This window comes from Pristiophorus japonicus, chromosome 19 (genome assembly GCF_044704955.1).
Source record: "Pristiophorus japonicus isolate sPriJap1 chromosome 19, sPriJap1.hap1, whole genome shotgun sequence".
NCBI classification, from domain to species: Eukaryota; Metazoa; Chordata; class Chondrichthyes; family Pristiophoridae; genus Pristiophorus; species Pristiophorus japonicus.
Genome location: NC_091995.1, coordinates 19,495,194 through 19,518,357, shown reverse-complemented (window position 1 = coordinate 19,518,357; position 23,164 = coordinate 19,495,194). Strand labels below are relative to the sequence as shown.

Genomic DNA, 23,164 nt, shown 5'->3' with positions numbered 1-23,164 from the left:
CTCTCTCTCCCCCCTCTCTCTCTCTCTCTCTCTCTCTCTCTCTCTCTCTCTCTCTCTCTCTCTCTACCCACCCCTCTCTATCTTGATCTCAATCTATTCCCCTCATCCAGATTGTGTTCTCCACACTTTAAAGGTGAGGTGGGTGTATTTTTTCTCTCACATTAAACTGATGGCATCTTGTTGCTTCTTTTTTCCCCATCCCCTATATTTTAAATCATCCTCAAGATATTTCCAACTGCTTTTGGTCATCTGTCCCCAAATATTTTGCTATCACTTGGTGTCGGAATATCTCCTATGTGACAGCAACATGGGAAATTTATTACATATATTTATTAGTTATACAAATATTGGATATAGGGAAAATGGCTGTTTGACCTTCAGGTTTATTACATGCAAGTTAGTGTTTTCCCCTTTTTGGGGGGAAGGGCTGACTGGGCTTCTCAATCTGGAGTAGGGAAGGAAGTTGGGGTGTGGGGAGTATCAAAACCTGATCCAAATGTCCAAATCTCCACTCCGGGCAAATGGAAAGTTTTCATTTAATGACTATGTTGGAGGTGGGGAAATCACTCAAAGCTGGAAAGCTTCTTCATGGGCAGTCCTTCGTATCGAGGATGACCAGCTTCCACCAAAAAAGGATAAGTTCACGGGTGTTTCAATGAAAGACCTAATATTCCAGGTCTCGAACTACATGTTGAAGGGTGGAAGATGCCTGTGCGTGGATTTTTTTAACACATGGTGGCCGTTGCACACCAGCCACCACACGGGCTGGACAGAGCTAGGTCTTGGTCCAGTGGCAAGGATTAACCAAGATGACCGGAGACCAGCTCTGCTGCACGGACCTAGTGCACACACACATATCGCAATGTGGGCTGGCCTGTGGACTTCAACTTCAAGCTAAGCTGCAAATCTTAGCAGACATCGGAACTTCCTTTTTTATTGAAGGAAATAGTAGTTACATTTGCCAGAGACTGGTTGATTTGTTGGAACCAGGGAGTAGTATGAGGTCATGAATAAATCGAGCTGCTCGGATGTCCTTGTGGGTCAATGCATTGCCATGTTCAGGTATTGCACTGAACCATAAAGAGCAGGAAGGGCTGAGGTTTGCTCCTTTGTCTTTGCAAAGTTAGCCAATTTTAGAGTGACGATTGGGGTGTTGTAATTGGCCTCTTGGGCTAGGGGTGGGGCAAAATGTAATCCTTGGCTACCTAGTATATCCTCTGTTGGAAAGCACGCATGCTTGTTCAGAATTGGCTTGTCTTTGATGTTATCTGTGGTCAACTAGCCTGCTGATACTCTCTGCCTAGGCTCATCATAGAATGAGAGAGCACAGAAGGAGGCCATTCGGCCCATTGTGTCTGTGGCGGCTCCTTGAATGAGCTATCCGATTTGTCCTGCTCCTTCCCCATGGCCTTGCAAAGTATTACCGGCGTAGGATCACCAGATTGTCTCCTCACCGGGCTTGTCGATCAGAATGGAAGAGATTTCCCACCCTGGCTCGCTAACATAGTGCACCAGTGTTAACCTCACAAGGTAATGGTGACACTAGATCTATTGTATACTATGGTGTGGCTCCACATGCACTATAGTCTCTCCCATGTTTTTGTGTCTCAATTTATCTCCTTTTATACATTCCATGTCTGTCTGACACTCACTCCGCTCCTCCTCCTCCCCCCCGCAACAACTCTTATGTTTTAAAAATTACAATTCAGCATTCTGTTTCATCATCATAGGCGGTCCCTCGAACGAGGATGACTTGCTTCCACATGAGTTCACAGATGTTTCGATGAAGGACCTAATATTCCAGGTCTCGAACTACATATTGAAGTGTGGAAGATGCCTGTGCGTGGATTTTTTTAACGTGGGGTGACCGTTGCACACCAGCCACCACACGGGCTGGACAGAGCTAGGCCTTTATCCAAGACGACTGGAGATCTGCTCTGCTGCACGGACCTAGTGCGCACACATAGCGCAGTGTGGGCTGGCCCGTGCTGCCCCTGGGCCCTCGGCTCTTCAGGGCCCCGTACCCTCATTCGCCGCACCTCCACCACAAAAACACGCGCTGCACCTCCACACCAAACATTCTGTTTATACTGTATATAGCTATCCAATTAGTCCCACTCCACCCTGCTCTTTCCCCAAAGCTCTGCAAAATTTTCCTCCCAAGTATTCATCCAAACCTCTTTTGAAAGCCACGATTGAATCTGCTCCCACTGCCCTTTCAGTTAATGCATTCCTGATTTACAACAACTCGCTGTGAAAATGTATTTTTCCCTCATGTCGCCTCTAACCGAATGAATCCAGGATTGAACTCAATGATCTAAAGCAGATGAATTTGTGTTGACTTTGTGACCAATGGGACGTGATATAGGTAGGGTGTGGGCGCCACTTTGCAACATGGGTTCAAATGAACCAAGACCTTCAGGCTGTTTGATTTCATCCTTGCAAAACACCAATTTCAGTTTGGTGGAGCTATTTCTTCGGTGGAGCTATTTCTTCAGTGCATCCATGGTCAGGGCCCCAGCCACTGTTCAAGCCATTGATCGTGCTCTGTGCAACGAAATGCTTTCTGATGTCTGTCTTGAAGTTGCTCTTTCAAAACCCTGAACCTGTGCCCTTTCTCCTGCTTGTGTGTCTGAGATGGTCGGTCCTTGGAGGGGTTGGTGGTTGGTGTGGGTGGGTGGGGTTGGGGTGGGTGGTGGGGTGGTGGTGATGGTGGGGTTGGGGGGGGGTGGGGGTTGGGGGGAGTGGGGTTGGGGGGGGTTGGGGTGGGGGTGGGGCATTGGGGGGGCTTTGGGGGTGGGGGGGGGCGTTGGGTTGGGTTGGGGGGGGGTGACCAAATATATGGGGATGAATTTGAACCTAACCCACCTGTCGGGATCGGGGGCAAGGGAGATGTTACGTCCCCTCCTGATTTTACTGTCCATTGAAGGCCCCGATCCCATGGGTTTCCCGCCCTACAGTTTCCATAGAGTACCCAGGAGCATTTTTCACAAAAGACAAGGGCGATGCAGACATTGCAATTGGGGAGGAGGAGTATGAAATATTAGATTAAATAAACATAGTGAGAGAAGAAGTACTAAGGGGCTTAGCAGCTTTGAAAGTGGATAAATCCCCAGGCCTGGATGAAATGTATCCCAGGCTGTTAAGAGAAGTAAATGAGGAAATAGCAGAGGCTCTGACCATTATTTTCCAATCATCTCTGGCTATAGGTGTGGTACTGGAGGACTGTTAACATTGTACCTTTTTGTTTAAAAAGGGAGAAAGGGATAGACTGAGTAATTACAGGCCAGTCAGCCTAACCTTGGTGGTGGGAAAATTCTTGGAAAAAATTCTGAGAGACAGTTTTAATCTTCATTTAGAAGGACATGGTTTCTTCATCATAGGCAGTCCCTCGATATCGAGGATGACATGCTTCCACTCAAAGTGAGTTCTCAGGTGACTGAACAGTCCAATGCGGGAATTACAGTCTCTGTCACAGGTGGGGCAGACAGTGGTTGAAGGAAAGGGTGGGTGGGGAGTCTGATTTGCCGCATGCTCCTTCCGCTGTCTGCGCTTGTTTTCTGCATGCTCTTGGCGACGAGACTCGAGGTGCTCAGCGCCCTCCCGGATGCTGCTCTTCCACTTTGGGTGGTCTTGGGCCAGGGAGTCCCAGGAGTCGGTGGGGATGTTGTACTTTGCCAAGGAGGCTTTGAAGCATTTTCGTCGCCCACCTGGGGCTCGCCTGCCGTGTAGGTGTTCCGAGTAGAGCGCTTGTTTTGGGAGTCTCGTGTCGGGCATGCGGACAATGTGGCCCGCCCAACGGAGCTGATCGAGTGTGGTCAGTGCTTCGATGCTGGGGATTTTGGCCTGAGCGAGAACACTGACGTTGGTGCGTCTATCCTGCCAGTGGATTTGCAGGATCTTGCGGAGGCAGCGCTGGTGGTACTTCTCCAGCGCTCTGAGGTGTCTGCTCGTCAGAGTCCACGCCTCCGAGCCACATACTGTCAACCGTGAGGGATTATGGAGCGTCATCCTCCGTTTCAGCTGCCCTCAAAAGTTTGTCACCACCTTCCGTCTGCTCCACGATGACATGATAACCGTGATCCTGACATGGATTGATCAGGGACAATCAGCATGGATTTGTTAAGGGAAGGTCGTGTCTGACGAACTTGATTGAAGTTTTTGAGGGGGTAACAAGGAGGGTCGATGAGGATAGTGCGTTTGATGTAGTTTACATGGATTTTAGGAAGGCTTTTAATAAGGTCCCACATGGCAGACTGGTCACGAAAGTAAAAGTCCCCATGGGATTCAAGGCAAAGTGGCAAGTTAGATCCAAAATTAGTTCAGACGAAGTAAAGGGGGTAATGGGTGTTTTTGTAACTGGAAGGCTGTTTCCAGTGTGGTTCCGCAGGGCTCAGTATTGGGTCCCTTGCTTCACTGATTTAGATTTGAATATAGGGAGAGATGTTACAAAAATTGGCAGTGTGGTTGATAATGAAGAAGAAAGCTACGGACTGCAGGAAGATATCAATGAACTGGTCAGGTGGGCAGAGCAATGGAAAATGGAATTCAGTCCTGAGAAGTTTGGGGAGGGCTAACAAGGCAAGGGAATACACATTAAATAGTAGGACACTGAGCAGTGTAGAGGAACAAAGAGACCTTGAAGATCCCTGAAGGTAGCAGGACAGGTAAGATAAGGTCGTTAAGAAAGCATATGGAATACTTGTCTTTATTAGCCGAGGCATAGAATGCACCCCATCATCATAGGCAGTCCCTCGGAATCGAGGAAGACTTGCTTCCACTCCCAAAGTGAGTTCTCTGGTGGCTGAACAGTCCAACACGAGAGCCACAGACTCTGTCACAGGTGGGACAGACATGCGTCGAGGGAAGGGGTGGGTGGGGCTGGTTTGCCGAGCGCTCCTTCCGCTGCCTGCGCCTGACCTCTTTGCGTTGAGACGCAAAGAACTCAACACCCTCCCGGATGCACTTTCTCCACCTCGGGCGGTCTTCAGCCAGGGTCTCCCAGGTGTCAGTGGTGATGTCAAACTTTACCAGGGAGGCTTTGAGGGTGTCCTTGTAACTCTTCCACTGGCCTCATTTGGCTCGTTTACCATGAAGGAGCTCCACATAAAGCATTTGCTTAGGGAGTCTCGTATCTGGCATTGTGAACTATGTGGCCTGCCCAGCGAAGCTGATCGAGTGTGGTCAGTGCTTCGGTACTGGGGATGTTAGCCTGGACGAGGACACTGATGTTGGTGCGCCTGTCCTCCCAGGGGATTTGCAGGATCTTGCGGAGACATCGTTGGTGATTATATCTCCAGCGACTTGAGGTGCCTTCTATACATCATCCATGCAAGAGCAGGGAGGTTATACTTGAACTGCATAAAACACTCGATAGGCCACAGCTAGAGTACTGCCTGCAGTTCTGGTCACCACATTACGGGAAAGATGTGATTGCGCTAGAGAGGGTACAGAGGAGATTTACGAGGATGTTGCCTGGACTGGAGAATTTTAGCTGTGAGGAAAGATTGGATAGGCTGGGGGTGTTTTCTTTGGAACAGAGGAGGCTGAAGTATATAAAATTATGAGGTGTCTAGATAGAGTGGATAGGAAGGACCGATTTCCCTTTGCAGCGGGGTCAACAACCAGGGGGCATAGATTTAAAGTAATTGGTAGGGGATTTGAGGAGAACTTTTTTTGCTGAGAGGGTGGTGGGGATCTGGAACTCACTGCCTGAAAGGGTGGTCGAGGCAGAAACCCTCATCACATTTTAAAAAGTACTTGGATTTGCACTTGAAGTGCCATAACCTACAGGGCTACGGACCTAGAGCTGGAAAGTGGGATTAGGCCGGATAGCTCTTTGTCGGCCGGCGTGAACACGATGTGCTGGAATGGCCTCCTTCCGTGCTGTAAATTTCCATGATTCATGCTTCCATTCTCCAAGGAGTATCCAGGTGGTGTGTCTTCCAACTCCCCCTGCTGCCACTATTATTCAAACTATAGACAGAATTTTGACGGTGTTGGGAATTAGAGGGAGATGGGTGGGTAGAGGCAATTGGAGTGGGAGGAGGCTCGTGTGGAGTATAAACGCCATTTGGGACTAAATATCTTCTTTCCTATGTTATCTTTCCGTCCCACTCGCCACGGGAGGCAAATTGGAAAATTGGGGGTCAGCTGTCTGAGATTCTCCAACTGTTGACATCACTGGATGGGACAATCCCAGTGCAGTACTGAGGGATTTTTTTTTCCGGATGAGATGTTAAACCGACTGCTCTCTCGTGTGTGCGTAAAAGTTCCCATGGCACTATCTCGAAGAAGAGCAGGGAGAGTTCTTCCCTGGTGTCCTGCCCAATATTTATCCCTCAACCACCATCACCAAAAACAGATTGTTTGGTCATAAGAACATAAGAAATAGGAACAAGAGTTGGCCATACGGCCCCTCGAGCCTGCTCCGCCATTCAATAAGATCATGGCTGATCTGATCATGGACTCAGCTCCACTTCCCCACCCGCTCCCCATAACCCCTTATCCCCTTATCGTTTAAGAAACTGTCTATTTCTGTCTTCAATTTATTCAATGTCCCAGCTTCCACAGCTCCCTGAGGCAGAGAATTCCACAGATTTACAACCCTCTGAGAAGAAATTTCTCCTCGTCTGTTTTAAATGGGTGGCCCCTTATCCTAAGATCATGCCCTCTAGTTCTAGTCTCTCCCATCAGTGGAAACATCCTCTCTGCATCCACCTTGTCAAGCCCCCTCATAACCTATACGTTTCGATAAGATCACCTCTCATTCTTCTGAATTCCAATGAGTATAGGCCCAACCTACTCAACCTTTCCTAATAAGTCAACCCCCTTATCTCTGGAATCAACCGAGTGAACCTTCTCTGAACTGCCTCCAAAGCAAGTATATCTTTTTGTAAATATGGAAACCAAAACTGCACGCAATATTCCAGGTGTGGCCTCACCAATATCTTATTTGGCTGAGGCAAGACTTCCCTGCTTCTATACTCCATCCCCTTTGCAATAAAGCCAAGATACCATTGGCCTTTCTGATCACTTGCTGTACCTGCATACTATCCTTTTGTGTTTCATGCACAAGTACCCCCAGGTCCCGCTGTACTGCAGCACTTTGCAATCTTTTTCCATTTAAATAATAACTTGCTCTTCGATTTTTTTTCTGCCAAAGTGCATGACCTCGCACTTTCCAACATTATACTTCATCTGCCAAATTTTTGCCCACTCGCTTAGCCTGTCTGTCATTTTGCAGATTTTTTGTGTCCTCCTCACACATTGCTTTTCCTCCCATCTTTGTATCATCAGTAAACTTGGCCACGTTACACTCAGTCCCTTCTTCCAAGACATTTATATCGATTGTAAATAGTTGGGGTCACAGCACTGATCCCTACAGCACCCCACCAGTCACTGGTTGCCAACCAGAGAATGAACCACTTATCCCTACTCTGTCTACTCTGGTCATTACCACATTGCTGTTTGTGGGAGCTTGCTGGGTGCAAATTGGCTGCTGCGTTTCCTACATTACAACAGTGTCTTGAAGCACTGCAGATCCACCCAGCTGGGGGAATCCGATTTCCACTGAGATTCAGCTTGGTTCCCAGCTCCTCTCGGCAGCAGTGTCACCTTGGAGTCATCTCGACCCCCAGTTCACCAAGGAGGACAATCACTAGCCTCGTTTTAGGTAGGATTCGCAAGCCGGGACAAGTTCAGCACCACCATTTCCTCCTCAATGGGGATGGATTGGAAGCGAGGAGTCAGAAAGTGAAATGCAATGCTGTAACTCTCAATCACCCAGCCCCAAACCTTTATTCCCATCAACAGGTGGAGGCCTCTTTAGCTTACTGTTGCCCCAGTAACCTCTTGTCGGGAGCCACAACCCCAACCAGTATCTTTGCGGTTGCTCAAGAACCGCTCTCTCTGCTTTGAAAGCAAGGAAGTCTTTTTTTGTTTGTTTGTCTAATCGTAGCCAGTATTTATCCTTCAATCACATAACAAAAGCAAATTATCTGGTTATTATCACATTACTGTTTGTGGGAGCTTGCTGTGTGCAAATTGGCTGCTGCGTTTCCCATATTACAACAGTGACTACACTCCAAAGGTACTTCATTGGCTGTAAAGCTCTTTGAGACGTCCGGTGGTCATGAAAGGCGCTATATACATGCAAGTCTTTTTTTTTCTCTCTCTCAATCTCAGCTTGGTACCAGACCCTTTATCTTGCTCATAAAAGCTTTCATGAATCCAGCTGCAGTCAGAATTGCCGTCTCCAGCCGAGCTGATCATGGAGCTTCACTCGGTGGTCTCCAAAGCTACAGGGAGCTTGATGGATTCAAACAAGAGCGTGCTGTGTGTGATTTAGCCTTTTTATATATGCGACAGGCGATTCCTTTTGGATCGAGCTGGCCGCTGCGTCAACCCAACGTGTCCCATCAGGAGAGGTGTTATACTCTGCGGCCTGCGCCAAGTGCTGCTCCCCCAGCACTCCTGCACTGACCTACACTGAATCATTTGACCACCTGACAAGGGTGTTCCTACAGCGTGCGGTCTGGGCAATTTACACCAACCGCTAACAGAACTCGACAACAAAAGCAAAATACTGTGGATGCTGGAATCTGAACTTAAAAACAGAAAACACTGGAAATCTCAGCGGGTCAGGCAGCATGTGTGGAGAGAGAGAGAAACAGAGTTAACGTCAGAACTGGCAAATGTTTGCCATGAACGGATTCTTAAGGAGCACTGAAAGGGGGAGGGGAAAAAGAACAAAGAGAAGGTCTGTGATAGGGTGGAAGACAGGAGAGATTAGGGAGATAAAAGGGATGATGGGCTGAATTATTAGCATGGATCGACAATTGGCTGGCTAACAGAAAGCAGAGAGTCGGGATAAATGGGTCCTTTTCGGGTTGGAAATCGGTGGTTAGTGGTGTGCCACAGGGATCGGTGCTGGGACCACAACTGTTTACAATATACATAGATGACCTGGAAGAGGGGACAGAGTGTAGTGTAACAAAATTTGCAGATGACACAAAGATTAGTGGGAAAGCGGGTTGTGTCGAGGACACAGAGAGGCTGCAAAGAGATTTAGATTGGTTAAGCGAATGGGCTAAGGTTTGGCAGATGGAATACAATGTCGGAAAATGTGAGGTCATCCACCTTGGGGCGGGGGGGTGGGAGGGGGGGGAACAGTAAAAGGGAATATTATTTGAATGGGGAGAAATTACAACATGCTGCGGTGAAGAGGGACCTGGGGGTCCTTGTGCATGAATTCCAAAAAGTTAGTTTGCAGGTGCAGCAGGTGAATGGAATGTTGGCCTTCATTGCGAGAGGGATGGAGTACAAAAGGGAGGTCCTGCTGCAACTGTACAGGGTATTGGTGAGGCCGCACCTGGAGTACTGCGTGCAGTTTTGGTCACCTTACTTAAGGAAGGATATACTAGCTTTGGAGGGGGTACAGAGACGATTCACTAGGCTGATTCCGGAGATGAGGGGGTTACCTTATGATGATAGATTGAGTAGACTGGGTCTTTACTCGTTGGAGTTCTGAAGGATGAGGGGTGATCTTATAGAAACATTTAAAATAATGAAAGGGATAGACAAGATAGAGGCAGAGAGGTTGTTTCCACTGGTCGGGGAGACTAGAACTAGGGAGCACAACCTCAAAATACGGGGGAGCCAATTTAAAACCGAGTTGAGAAGGAATTTCTTCTCCCCAGAGGGTTGTGAATCTGTGGAATTCTTTGCCCAAGGAAGCAGTTGAGGCTAGCTCATTGAATGTATTCAAATCACAGATAGATAGATTTTTAACCAATAAGGGAATTAAGGGTTACGGGGAGCGGGCGGGTAAGTGGAGCTGAGTCCACGGCCAGATCAGCCATGATTTTGTTGAATGGCGGAGCAGGCTCGAGGGGCTAGATGGCCTACTCCTGTTCCTAATTCTTATGTTGAAATGGTAATGACAGAAGTTAGAAAAGGGTTAATCTAGATAGGGTGTGAATGTTGGAATAATTGCCAGCTGCCATGGGAGACTGAGAGAGAAAACCCTTACCCAGAGACACAACTGAGCGCTCTCTCTCAGCTATAGCTGAGTGAGGTTATAGCCCTCTCAGTCGGGAGCAGGCAATGGGGCCAGGGTGAGCTCGGAGCAGGTGTCCTTGACTGCATTGTGCCTGCCGCCCTTCGCTCCCCACAGATCTCCAGGCAGGAAGCCGCAGTGAGCTCACAAGCACTGGAATGGTGCTAATGATTGATTGTAAGCTGAGGTCACGGTTTAACTCTCTCATCTCCTCCCTCTGTCAATACCGGTGCAGCCGCTAAGATGTCAGCTCACTCGCCTCCGAGCCAGAAGGTTGTGGGTTCAAGTCTCCACTCCACGGACTTCAGTGCAAAAATCTAAGCTGATCCTCCCAGTGCCAGGAATCTGGGAACGCTGCACTGTCGGAAGTGCCGTCTTTCAGATGAGATGTTAAACCGAGGCCCTGTCTGCTCTCTCAGGTGGACCTGTGGCACTATATTGAAGAAGAACAGGGGAGTTCTCCCCGGTGTCCTGGCCAATATTTATCAATCAACTAACATCACTAAAACAGATTACCTTAGTCATTTTCCCATTGCTGTCTGTGTGGAAATTGGCTGCCACGCTTCCCACATTACAACAGTAACCAAACTTCAAGAAGTACTTGATTGGCTGTAAAGCGCTTTGAATCATTCCTGAGGTGGTGACGGGCGCTATATAAATGCGAGTCTTTTTTCCTTGTTTGCTCGGGGCTGCGACGCAGTGGTTGTGCATTGGGTGAGGAGGAAGAGAGAAGGACATGGCTGCTGATGGGAGCCAGTGTGAATGGTGGTGCTGTGGAACTTGCTTCCTACTTTTTCTGGGGCGGGGGAGACTAATACTGGCCCCCATTTGCAGCGTCTCGGTGCAGTTGAAATATATTTTTGTAATGAGGCCAGGCACCTGTAGATATCCATATCCATGCAGTCGGAACACACTTTCTCTCTGTGGTCCAACCCCACCTAAAGTCCAGTGTCTCCCCGAAGCTGCACCGGCATGCATAAATTGGGAGGTCCTGTGCAGACCGCTCACCAGCTGTGGATGCTGGAGAAGATACAACATACGACAAAAAAAAAGGGAACATTGCCACAGTCCTCAGTCAGTACATCCTCCTCCTCCTCTTCCTCCTCCTCCTCTGGCAATCCCACGCACACACTGGGTCAGTGGAGTGCCCCAGTGTGCTTGCGATCAGACGCTTAGGGCTTCAGAATTTGAGCAAACTGATGCACGGGACCAGCTCCGTGTCAAAGGCTCGAGGGGCTAGATGGCCTACTCCTGTTCCTAATTCTTATGTTCTTGTGTCCTCGGGACGCATTGACACGCCCTGCATTGCGTTTTCGCTTCCTCAACCAGCAATGGGCAGAGAGGAAGGGAGAAGGACATTTGCTGCTGAATAAGCCATTGCAAATGTTTTTATTTATTTTGTTCACGTGGGTGGCGCTGGCAAGGCCGGCATTTATTGCCCATCCCTAATTGCCCTCGAAGGTAGTGGTGAGCCGCCGCCTTGAACCGCTGCAGTCCGTGTGGTGAAGGTTCTTTTCCCAGTGTTAAATGTGCTATATAAATACAAGTTGTTGTGACTATCTTTATATTTATGACCGAGTTTTGGTCTCTTTTATTTTTTTTCCCCCCCCCCCACCCCCCCAAAACACAAGTGGGAACATCTTCTCTACGTCTACCCTATCGAACCCTTTCATAATCCTAAAGACCTCCATCAGGTCACCCCCTCAACCTTCTCTGTAGAGAAATGAGCCCCAACTTGTTCATTCTTTCCTGATGGGGGAAAACCGTTCTGTTCCAGGGGCAGAATTCATGCCAGCATTGCTGCCTCCTACAACTATCCAAATCCTGTATTGGGAACAGGAATTCCTGGAAATGGAGGGGAGGAGTGAGGAATTTCTCCATGTGCAACGAGGGCGGGGCATTTTTGTGGTGTAGTTGCGGTTTCTCACTAATGGTTCTCGGGCGCTCGCCTTTTCATACGTGACTCCAGACAGCGAGTCGCAGCGGATTATTCAACTGTGCAGGCATCACAGCAGATCTTGATGTTGCCCTCGCCTGACTTGTACGTGTATGGCTGCGGACAAGCACTCGTACACTTCCCGTGGATCATTCAATATCAAGCAGGAGTGGAATGCGCTAGGTTAAGGGCACTGAGGCCAAAAGTAGCACCGCCTTACCACCTTGCTGAGATTGCTGATTCAGCACAGCCCGAGCATCAAACCTGGGATCTTCTGGTCTGCATGTCTCTTACAAGCAGAAACATTGGGGGGGCTGGTTTTAAAGTCACGCGTGCTCCAATGTCTCTTTTTTTCTCTTCCCCCCCCCCCCCTCTCTTTTTTTTCCTCTCTTTTCCCCCCCCCCCCCCCCCCGATCCGATCTTTGGAATTGCACTGGCTCTCTGCCTACCCGCTCAGTGGGTAGCGCACTCTGAATCAGAAGGTCGTGGGTTCAAGTCCCTCTCCAGAGAATTGATCTCAAATCTCTCGGCTGACACTCCAGGGCAGCGCTGAGGGAGCGCTGCACTGTCAGAGGTGCCGTCTTTCAGATGAGACATTAAACCGAGGCCCCGTCTGCTGCCTCCAGGTGGATGTAAAAGATTCTGTGGCACTATTTCAAAGAAAAGCAGGGGAGTTATCCCCAGTGTCGTGGCCAATATTTATCCCTCAACCAACATCACTTTTAAAAAAAAAATGATTGCATTGCTGTTTTTAGGAGCTTGCTGTGCACAAATTGGCTGCCGCGTTTCCTACATTACAACCGTGACTACACTCCAAAAGTATTTAATTGGCTATAAAGCATGTTGGGATTTCCTGAGGTAGTGAAAGGCACTATATAAATGCAAGTCTTTTTGTTTTGCCTGTGTACCGCTCACTGTGAGCAGGTGACAATGTTCTGGATCCGTGCCTATTGAGGCGCGACTGTGTGAAAACCGGCTGCACTCTGTCCTGACAACTGTGGATTGAATTGTTGCTGTTGTGCCCCCTGCCAAAAAAATACAAGCAGCCTGCCTTCCGCCCAGCCTGATCAACACAGATGCAAGCACAGTGCCTCGATTGTTGCTGCTTCTGTGACTTCATACAGCAGCTGCCCCTCAATATGCACAGATTGGTGACTCCTCGGTTTAATGAGGAAGCCTCGACATTGCTTTTCTGTGAGGTTTTTTTGTTTCCGATTCAAACTCTTAAACACTTAACATCCTTTGTTTTTCCCCTGTCCCAACTCCTTCGATCTGCTAAACTCTCTAACCGCTCCCCCAGTACCCTGTGTTACTGACTATCTGTACTGATAATCCAGCTCCCTCACACTGTCACTCAGTAACCCCTCCCCCAGCATCATCATAGGCAGTCCCTCGGAATCGAGGAAGACTTGCTTCCACTCTTAGCATGAGGTGGCTGTACAGTCCAATACGAGAAGCACAGTCTGTCACAGGTGGGAGAGATAGTCATTGGGGGGGAAGGCTGGGCAGGGAGCCTGATTTGCTGCACGCTCCTTCCGCTGCCTGCGCTTGATTTCTGCATGCTCTCGGCGATGATACTCTGAGCTCAGCGCCCTCCCGAATACACTTCCTCCATTTAGGGCAGTCTATGGCCAGGGACTCCCAGATGTCAGTGGGGATGTCGCACTTTATCAGGGAGTCTTTGAGGGTGATCTTGTAACGTTTCCTCTGCCCGCCGTTGGCTCGTTTGCCGTGGACGAGTTCCGAGTAGAGCGCTTGCTTTGGGAGTCTGGTGTCTGGCATGTAAACTATGTGGCCTGCCCAGCGGAGCTGATCAAGTGTGGTCAGTGCTTCAATGCTGGGGATGTTGGCCTGGACGAGGACGCTAATGTTTGTGCGTCTGTCCTCCCAGGGGATTTGCAGGATCTTGCAGCGACATCGCTGGTGGTATTTATCCAGCGACTTGAGGTGCTAATGTACATGGTCCATGTTTCTGAGCCATACAGGAGGGCAGGTATTACTATGGCTCTGTAGACTATGAGCTTGGTGACAGTTTTGAGGGACTGGTCTTCAAACACTCTCTTCCTCAGGCGGCTGAAAGCTGCACTGGCGCCCTGGAGGAGGTGTTGGATCTCGTCGTCAATGCCTGCTCTTGTTGATGGGAAGCTCCTGAGATAGGGGAAGTGGTCCACGTTGTCCAGGGCCACGCCATGGATCTTGATGACTGGGGGGGCAGTGCTTTGCGGTATGGACAGGCTGGTGGAGGACCTTTGTCTTGCTAATGTTTAGCGTAAGGCTCATGCTTTTATTCGCCTCGGTAAATACGTCGACTATGTCCTGAAGTTCAGTCTCTGTGTGCACAGACGCAGGCGTCGTCCGCGTACTGTAGCTCGACGACAGAGGTTGGGGTGGACTTGGACCTGACCTGGAGACGGCGAAGGTTGAACAGCTTCCCACTGGTTCTGTAGTTTAGTTACACTCCAGCGGGGAGTTTATCAACTGTGAGGTGGAGCATGGCAGCGAGGAAGATTGATAAGAGGATTGGCGCAAGGACGCAGCCCTGTTTGACCCTGGTACGGACGTGGATTGGCTCTGTAATGGATCCGTTGGTAAGGATCACGGCCTGCATGTTGTCGTGGAGGATGTTGACGTACTTTTGGGGGCATCCGAAACGGAGGAGGACGCCCCATAGACCCTCGCGGTTGACAATGTCAAAGGCCTTTTGTAAGGTCGAAGAAGGCCATGTATAAGGGCTGGCGCTGTTCCCTGCATTTTTCCTGCAGCTGTCGTGCTGCAAAAATCATGTCCGTTGTGCCCCGGAGGGGCTGAAATCCGCACTGTGACTCCGGGAGGAACTCCTCGGCCACGGGGAGAAGACGGTTGAGGGGAACTCTAGCGACGACTTTCCCAGCAGGTTGATAGCAGGGAGATTCCTCTGTAGTTGCTGCAGTCGGACTTGTCCCCCATTTTTAAAGATGGTTGATCACTGCATCTCCAAGACCTCCCAGCATTCTCTCCTCCCTCCAGATGAGAGAGATGAGGTCGTGTATTCACGCCAGGAGTGCCTCTCCGCATTACTTCAGTGCCTCAGCAGGGATTCCATCCGCTCCCGTAGCCTTGATATTTTTTAGCTGTCTTATGGCCTTTTCTACCTCGTGCAGTGTTGGGGTCTCACTGAGGTGGTGGGTAGCATGCTGCGGGATGGAGTCGTGAACACTCTGGTCAAAGGCAGAGTCTCGATTGAGGAGATCTTCGAAGTGCTCCTTCCAGCAGGCCCTGACTGCCTCGGTGTCCTTGATGAGTGTTTCCCTGTTCTTGGCCAGCAGTGGGGTGGGGCCTTGGGTGTTTGGATCGTAAGTGGCCTTGACTGCGATGAAGAATCCTCGCACATCATGGCTGTCGGCCAGCTGCTGTATCTCCTGTGCTTTCTCCATCCACCACCTGTTCTTTAGGTCCTGGGTTTTTTTGTTGGGTCTCAGCCTTGAGCCGTCTGTAATGCTGCTTTGCTGCTCCCGAGTTGGATTGTTTAAGGCTCAGAAATGCCCTGCGCTTGCAATCTTATCAGTAACCCCTCCCCCAGCACCCTGTTACTGACTGTATCTGTACTGATGTTAATCCAGTTCCCTCACACTGTCACTCAGTGACCCCTCCCCCAGCACTGTGTTACTGACTGTGGTTTGTGATACAGTCAGTCATGTGGCTTTCCAGCGTAATCATTGCACCAGATGTTGGAAGATTCTGGACATGGACAAGATATAACAAAATGCCAGATCCACACTAACTGTTCAGTTAATGAAGCAAGGATCGTGTTGGTCTCGTAGAAGGATATGTACAACCCCTCCATCTCCCCATCTTATCTCCTCATCCCACCACCCCACCCTTCTCGGCTATGAGCCTCGATAGTGAATCTCGGCAGACTATTTATTTGACTAAGTGGCTTCACAGCCAAGCGTAAACTGCATCACCTAAATGATGTGCACGCGAGCACTTCCAGCAAGATAATAAACCGAAGCAAGAACCCTAGCTGTGTTTTCCTTCCCTCTCCCTAACCCAGGAATGCTGAGGTACAGTTACTAATGCTTGTATTCCCAAATGAAGTGAGCTAACTCAATATAGACCACACCTGGGACTTTCCAGGTCTGTCTGGCTTAGTGATTTAACCAGCTCGGTCATCAGGGGAGAGTCAGGGAGGGAGTGTCTATAAAGTAAACATATTGATAGAATCACCCAGCACAGGAGGGAGGCCATTCAGCCCATTGTGCCTGCCGGCTGTTTTGAAAGAGCTGTTCAATTTGTCTCCCTCGCCCCCACCCCTGCTTTTTCACTATAGCCTAGCAGATTTTTCCCTTTCAAGTATTAATCCAATTCCCCTTTTGAAAGTTACTATTGAATCTGCTTCCACTGCACTTTCAGGCAGTGCATTCTCTGCAACAACTCGCTGCGTAAAACAAATTTCCCTCTGGTTCTTTGTCAATTACCTTCAATTAGTGTTCTCTGGTTACTGGCCCTCCGACCAGTGGAAACAGTTCTCCCTATCTACTCCGTCAAAACCCTTCATAATTTGAGCACCTCAGTTAAATCTCTCTGCTCTAAGCACGACAACCCCAGCTTCTCACAAGTCTCTCCACATTGACTAGAATGAGGGATATCAGTTCATCACCTCTGCACCCTTGCCCAGTATTACAGTGGGCGTTGCCTCGATATCTGCTGACTTGTCCGGCTGGCTCGCCTGCAGGGTAATCCCGCGTCACACTTACAAGAGCCACTTGCTGACGCCGTGTTGTTCTTCTGTTTCCCAACAGAGCCACCCTGGAGCACCAGCTCGCTATAGTCTTGGACAAGATGGGGGAATCCTCGGCCAAGGTAATGCCCGCGGTGCCTCGCTACGCCGGCTGTCCGTGTCGGCGCTTTGCGTGGCTGCTCTGTGATGTCATGGGCGGCGCGCACCTCCGCCCAGACCACTGGAACTGGAGCGTTAATCTCTCAGTTGTCGTGTTGAGCATACTTTCAGCATTAACTAATCAGTCCCTCGAGCATAGAAGCTTCAGGGGTGGTCTAATTGAGGTCTTCACAGTGATTGAAAGGATTCGGTAGAGTAGGTCGAGAGAAACCATTTCCTCTGGTGGAGGAAGTCCAGAACAAGGGGGCATTACCGTTAACATTAGAGCCAGGGGTAATGTCCGGAAACACTTCTTGAAACAAAGGGTAGTGGAAATCTGGAACACTCTTCTTTTTCCCCCCCCCCCCTCCCCCCAAAAAACTGTCGACGGCTGGGGATCAACTGAACATTTCAATACTAAGAGTGATAGGATCTTTGTTAGGGGAGGGAACCAAGTTGGGTAGTTGGAGTTAAGGTACAGAGCAGCCATGATCTAATTGAATGGCGGAGCAGCCTCGAGGGGCTGAATGGCCTCCTCCTGCTCTTGCAACTCAACAGATAGGGCGAAGTCCTGGAAAGTGCTCGATCAGGGGGGGGAAAAGATGTATGCTTTATGCCCTCAAATTTTCTCCTGCCCCCTCCGAGGGAGGTGACTCATGCTGGGATACAGGCGGGCAGGCATTTTGTGGCACGTCGCTCACATAATGGGGGCCGGCAGTCTGCTCAACCAAGAGGAGGGGACGGGGATGGACATCACAGCCAAACCTTATCCTATCCTTACCTGAAGGTCACGCATGTTCAGAAATGGGACCCCTGGCTGATTTATCTCCCCATCCATCCTGACCCCTACACCGCGAACTGAGACTAAGGATTTGATGGGGTGGATAGAGAGAAACTCTTTCCTCTGGTGTGGAGTGTCCAGAGCCAGGGGGCATAACCTTTTAATATCAGAGCTAGGCCGTTCAGGGGTGATATCAGGAAACACTTCTTCACACAAAAAGGTAGTGGGAACAGGAGTGGGCCGTTCAGTTCCTCGAACCTGTTCTGTAAGGTAGGGTAGTTGAAATGTGGAGAAAACTCCCTCAAAAAGCTGTTGAGGCTTGGGGTAAAATGAAAATGTCAAACTAAGGTTGATGGATGTAATGTATTTGCTTCATGGGTTCTTTGCTTAAGAATTCTTAGCAACACATTGCTATTAAGAACGAGTTGGTTTATCAGCAAAGATTTAACAATCACACTACACATTACCAGTTCATCCACCAGGCTCACAACCACCTGTGTCATCATGGCCCTTCTGGACCCAACTGGCTGGGGTTTTATTGAATCTTGTGAACATCACGTGACTGGCTAAACCACTCGCCGCTCAACCAACCTGTGAGTGTACTCACCGGTTCATACATTACAACCGATTTTTGTTGGGTAAGGGTATTAAGGCATGTGGAACCAAGGCGTGTAAATGGAGTTGACACTCAGCCATGATCTGATTGAATGACGGAACAGGCTCGAGGGGCTGAGTGGCCTCCACCTGGTCTGCTTGCATCCCAGATGCTGCCCCAGGTGATATCAGCTGACTCAACACAGGCCAAGGATCAAATCTCGCATCTTCCAGGTCTGGCTTGGCTTAGTAAGCAGCCACAGGATGTGTTTTAGCCCCTGATCAGGGGGAGTGACGGAGATGTGTTTTGTATATAATTGTGCTTTTCAGTCACTTTCTGCAAATCATACTCTAAGAAGCATAGCTTTGTGGAGGATAATTGAGTCTGAGGGATTTGAAGAGTACATTCCCAACCATTTAAAATGCCTACGTTTAAAACGGGTAATCCTTTATCTCGGCCAAATAGCGTAACCATTTGCATTATCGTCAAGTTGCCGGTTACAGCATCTTGAGCAATGTTCCCTTTAGGCTGCGTGGCCACACAGTGCTCCAGGGAACCCGTGCAGCCAGATTTTCAATGTAAAAACTACGCATGGTATTCTGAATGGCCGCATGCTCCAAACAATAAATAGAGGTAACATTGGTATTGTGCTCCTAACACAGATGAGGCTGCACGCAGGAAGGTTAAAGTAACAGTGACCTCAGTCTTTCTTTAATAAGGCACTCCAGAGTGAGGAACAGGCTTGTATACAGTGCTCCCAAGGGATGCTGGGATCCCTTGGGACTTCAGGGGATGAGCTCCCTGGTGGCGGAACATGGGAGTGCATGCTTTACAGATACGCAACAATTGGTATCAAGCACTCGGTTTATTTTAGGCAGAAAACAGCCGTGCCTACTCACTAGTTCTCACTTCCTTAAGATGCACAATGTCAGGGCACACGTAAGTAAGTAAACAAGACAGTGTTCATACAAAAGCAAAAATACTGTGGATGCTGGAAATCAAATAAAAATAGGAAATGCTGGAAATCTCAGTGGGTCAGGCAGCATCTGTGGAGAGAGAGAAACAGAGTTAACGACTCTTCGTCTCGTTAATGTTCAATTACCTTTGGTGTACTTAAACCCTGACTCGGAGTTCAGTCTCTGAATGTGCGCAGACGCAAGAGTTGTCCGCGTACTGTAGTTCGACGACAGAGGATGGGACGGTCTTGGATCTGGCCTGGAGGCGACGAAGGTTCTATAGTTTAGTTCCACTCCAGCGGGGAGCTTGTCGAGTGTGAGATGGAGCATTGCAGCGAGGAAGCTCGAGAAGAAGGTTGGCGCGATGACGCAGCCCTGCTTAACCCCTTGACGCTCCTTGATAAGTGCAACATCCCCACCGACATCTGGGAATCCCTGGCCAAAGACCGCCCTAAGTGGAGGAAGAGCATCCAGAAGGGCGCTGAGCGCCTCGAGTCTCGTCGCTGAGAGCATACAAAAAAACCAGTGCAGTCAGTGGAAGGAGCATGCGGCAAACCAGACTCCCTACCCACCCTTTCCCTCAACCACTGTTTGTCCCATCTGTGACAGAGACTGTAATTCCCGTATTGGGACTGTAGTCACCTGAGAAGTCACTGAGTGGAAGCAAGTCTTCCTCGATTTCGAGGGACTGCCTATGATGATGAGTTAAACCCTTCTCATCACCTCTAATTAGGTGTGGGGTTTCAGTTTGTATTAATCACTGACAGCAGTTGAAAGAGAATAAAGAAAGGCTTCCATTTATTATAGCGTCTTTCAGAACCACCGGACGTCTCAAAGTGCTTTACTGCCAATGAAGTACTTGTAGTGTGTAGTCCGCTGTTATTGTATTGTAGGAACAAAGCTGCAGGTCAGAGTGGAGTTGGGAATAACTGGGCGAAAGGTCGCGATGCAGAAAGCACCCTCACCTCTGGGTCAGAAGGTTGTGGGTTCAAGTCCCACTTCAGAGATTTGTGCACAAAAATCTAGGCTGACACTCCAGCGCAGTGTTGAGAGAACGATGCACTGTCAGAGGTGCCGTCTTCCGGATGAGACGTTAAACCGAGGTCCCGTCTGCTCTCAGGTGGATGTAAAAGATCCCATTGCACTATTTTGAAGACGAGCAGGGGAGTTATCCCTGCTGTCCTGACTAATATTTATTCCTCAATCAACAAAACAAAAGTGTATATCTGGTCATTATCACATTGCTGTTTGTGGGAGCTGGCTGCTGCATTTCCTACATTACAAGTGACTGAATGGTGGCAGATTAGGAAAAGGGGAGGTGCAACGAGACCTGGGTGTCATGGTTCATCAGTCATTGAAAGTTGGCATGCAGGTACAGCAGGCGGTGAAGAAGGCAAATGGCATGTTGGCCTTCATAGCTAGGGGATTTGAGTATAGGAGTAGGGCGGTCTCACTGCAATTGTACAGGGCCTTGGTGAGGCCTCACCTGGAATATTGTGCTCAGTTTTGGTCTCCTAATCTGAGGAAGGACGTTCTTGCTATAGAGGGAGTGCAGCGAAGGTTCACCAGACTGATTCCAGGGATGGCTGGACTGACATATGAGGAGAGACTGGATCAATGGGCCTTTATACACTGGAGTTTGGAAGGATGAGAGGGGATCTCATAGAATCATATAAGATTCTGATGGGGCGGGACAGGTTAGATGTGGGAAGAATGTTCCCGATGTTGGGGAAGTCCAGAACCAGGGGACACAGTCTTAGGATAAGGGGTAGGCCATTTAAGACTGAGATGAGGAGAAACTTCTTCACTCAGAGTTGTTAACCTGTGGAATTCTCTACCACAGAGAGTTGTTGATGCCAGTTCGTTGGATATATCCAAGAGGGAGTTAGATATGATCCTTACGGCTAAAGGGATCAAGGGGTATGGAGAGAAAGCAGGTAAGGGTTACTGAGGTGAATGATCAGCCATGATCTTATTGAATGGTGGTGCAGGCTCGAAGGGCCGAATGGCCTACTCCTGCACCTATTTTCTATGTCTATGTCTACACTGCAAATATACTTCATTGGCGGTAAATCACTTTGGGATGTCCTGTGGTCATGAAAGGTGCTATATAAATGCACTCACAGTTGACGGTGTCGAAGGCCTTGGTGAGGTCAAAAAGGCCATGTACAAGGGTTGGTGCTGTTCCCTGCATTTCTCTTGTAGTTGTCGCGCGGTGAAGATCATGTCCGTTGTACTCCTTAGTGGAAGGAATCCGCATTGACTGGGAGGGGCTCTTCAGCCACAGGGAGAAGACGGTTGAGGAAGATTCCTGCGATGACGTTCCCAGTGGCCGACAGCAGGGAGATTCCTCTAGTTGCCGCAGTCTGACGTCCCCTTTTCTGAAGATAACGGCATCCCTGAGATCTCCTTCCTGATAAGAGAGATGAGGTCATGCATTGGTGCCAATAGTGCTTCTCCGCCATAGTTTAGTGCCTCAGCGGGGATTCCATCTGCTCCTGATGCCTTGTTCTTCAGCTGACGGATAGCTGAAGAAGTACCACCAATGCTGCCTCGGCAAGATCCTGCAAATCCACTGGGAGGATAGATGCACCAAGGTCGGTGTTCTCGATCAGGCCAACATCCCCAGCATCGAAGCACTGACCACACTCGACCAGCTCCGTTGGACGGGCCACATTGTCCGCATGCCCGACACAAGACTCCCAAAGCAAGCGTTCTACTCGGAATTCGTACACGGCAAACGAGCCTCAGGTGGGCAGAGGAAATGTTTCAAGGACACCCTCAAAGCCTCCTTGATAAAGTGCCCCACTGGCACCTACGAGTCCCTGGCCAAAGACCGCTTAAGTGGAGGAAAAGCATCTGGGAGGGCGCTGAGCACCTCGACTCTCGTCGCCGAGAGCATGCAGAAACCAAGCGCAGACAGCAGAAGGAGCGTGCAGTAAACCTGACTCCCCACCCACCCTTTCCTCCAACCACTGTCTGTCCCACCTGTGACAGAGACTGTAATTCCCGCATTGGACTGTACAGCCACCTGAGAACTCACTTTTAGGAACTGCCTATGATATAAATGCAAGTCTTTTCTTTCTATCTCGTATACCGACCATTGCACGAACATGCCTATTATAATCATATGAACAATGACTGACAGATTAAGACCATCTGGTCTATCCAGCTTGTCCCCCACAATTGCGATACCTTGTGTATCCCAACATATACACCCCACCCGAAACCACATGATCTCCAGCGAGAGGCAAAAAAAACCCAGGCCAATTCGGGGAATAAAATCTGGGGAAATTCCTCTCCGACCCATCTAGGTGATCGAAACTAGTCCAGGAGACTATTGAAATGGTCTGAATGTGAAGTACAAGAAGTTTGCATAATATCTTGGATTAGAAATGATTTACTCTGGGTTTGTAGTTTATTGTCCACACTATACTTGTAACCACTAATCTTGCCGGGCGTGCATGTTGTACGTGCGATGTTTCCAGGCACTGCCTGCAGCTGTTGACTGGCTGGTGCTTAAGCGCGCTGGAACGGCTCCGTCGGTCACATTCCTGTTTCTTTTGCCAGGCCCAGCTTCTGTCTGTGTCCATCACCAGCGCCTCGCGGATGCAGACCAACCAGCACCGGCTGTACCTTCTGAAAGACGGGCTCGCTAACCAGTAAGTGTGAACCCCCAGGGACGCAGGCTTCATCTGCTCCTGCACCAGAGCTTGAGTGGGAGAAATCTGCTTTTACTCGCAGGGCTGGTTAGAACAGCTGCCCCACAGTAACTCCATTGGGGGCAGGCATGTTTCCTTACTAAAGTGTTTTCAGCTGTGACTCTCTTGCCTCTGAGTCAGAAGACTGTGGGCTCAAGTTCCACTCCAGGGACTTAAGCTGATAAATCGAGGCTGACACTCCCAGTGCAGTGCTGAGGGAGTGCTGCACTGTCGGAGGTGCTGCCTTTCGGATGAGACACTGAACCAAGGCCCTGTC

General features: G+C 49.3%; 1 protein-coding gene across 2 annotated transcripts in view; it reads left to right on the top strand.

Moving 5' to 3' along the window:
• Positions 1 to 23,164, top strand: part of atat1 (alpha tubulin acetyltransferase 1) — a 70,123-nt gene that overhangs the window by 3,750 nt on the left and 43,209 nt on the right. For both annotated transcript variants that reach the window (XM_070861354.1, XM_070861353.1), the window contains exons 2-3: positions 16,778 to 16,838; positions 22,757 to 22,848. In XM_070861354.1, the coding sequence (XP_070717455.1) occupies positions 16,778 to 16,838; positions 22,757 to 22,848 (153 nt within the window). The remainder of the gene's footprint in view (positions 1 to 16,777; positions 16,839 to 22,756; positions 22,849 to 23,164) is intronic.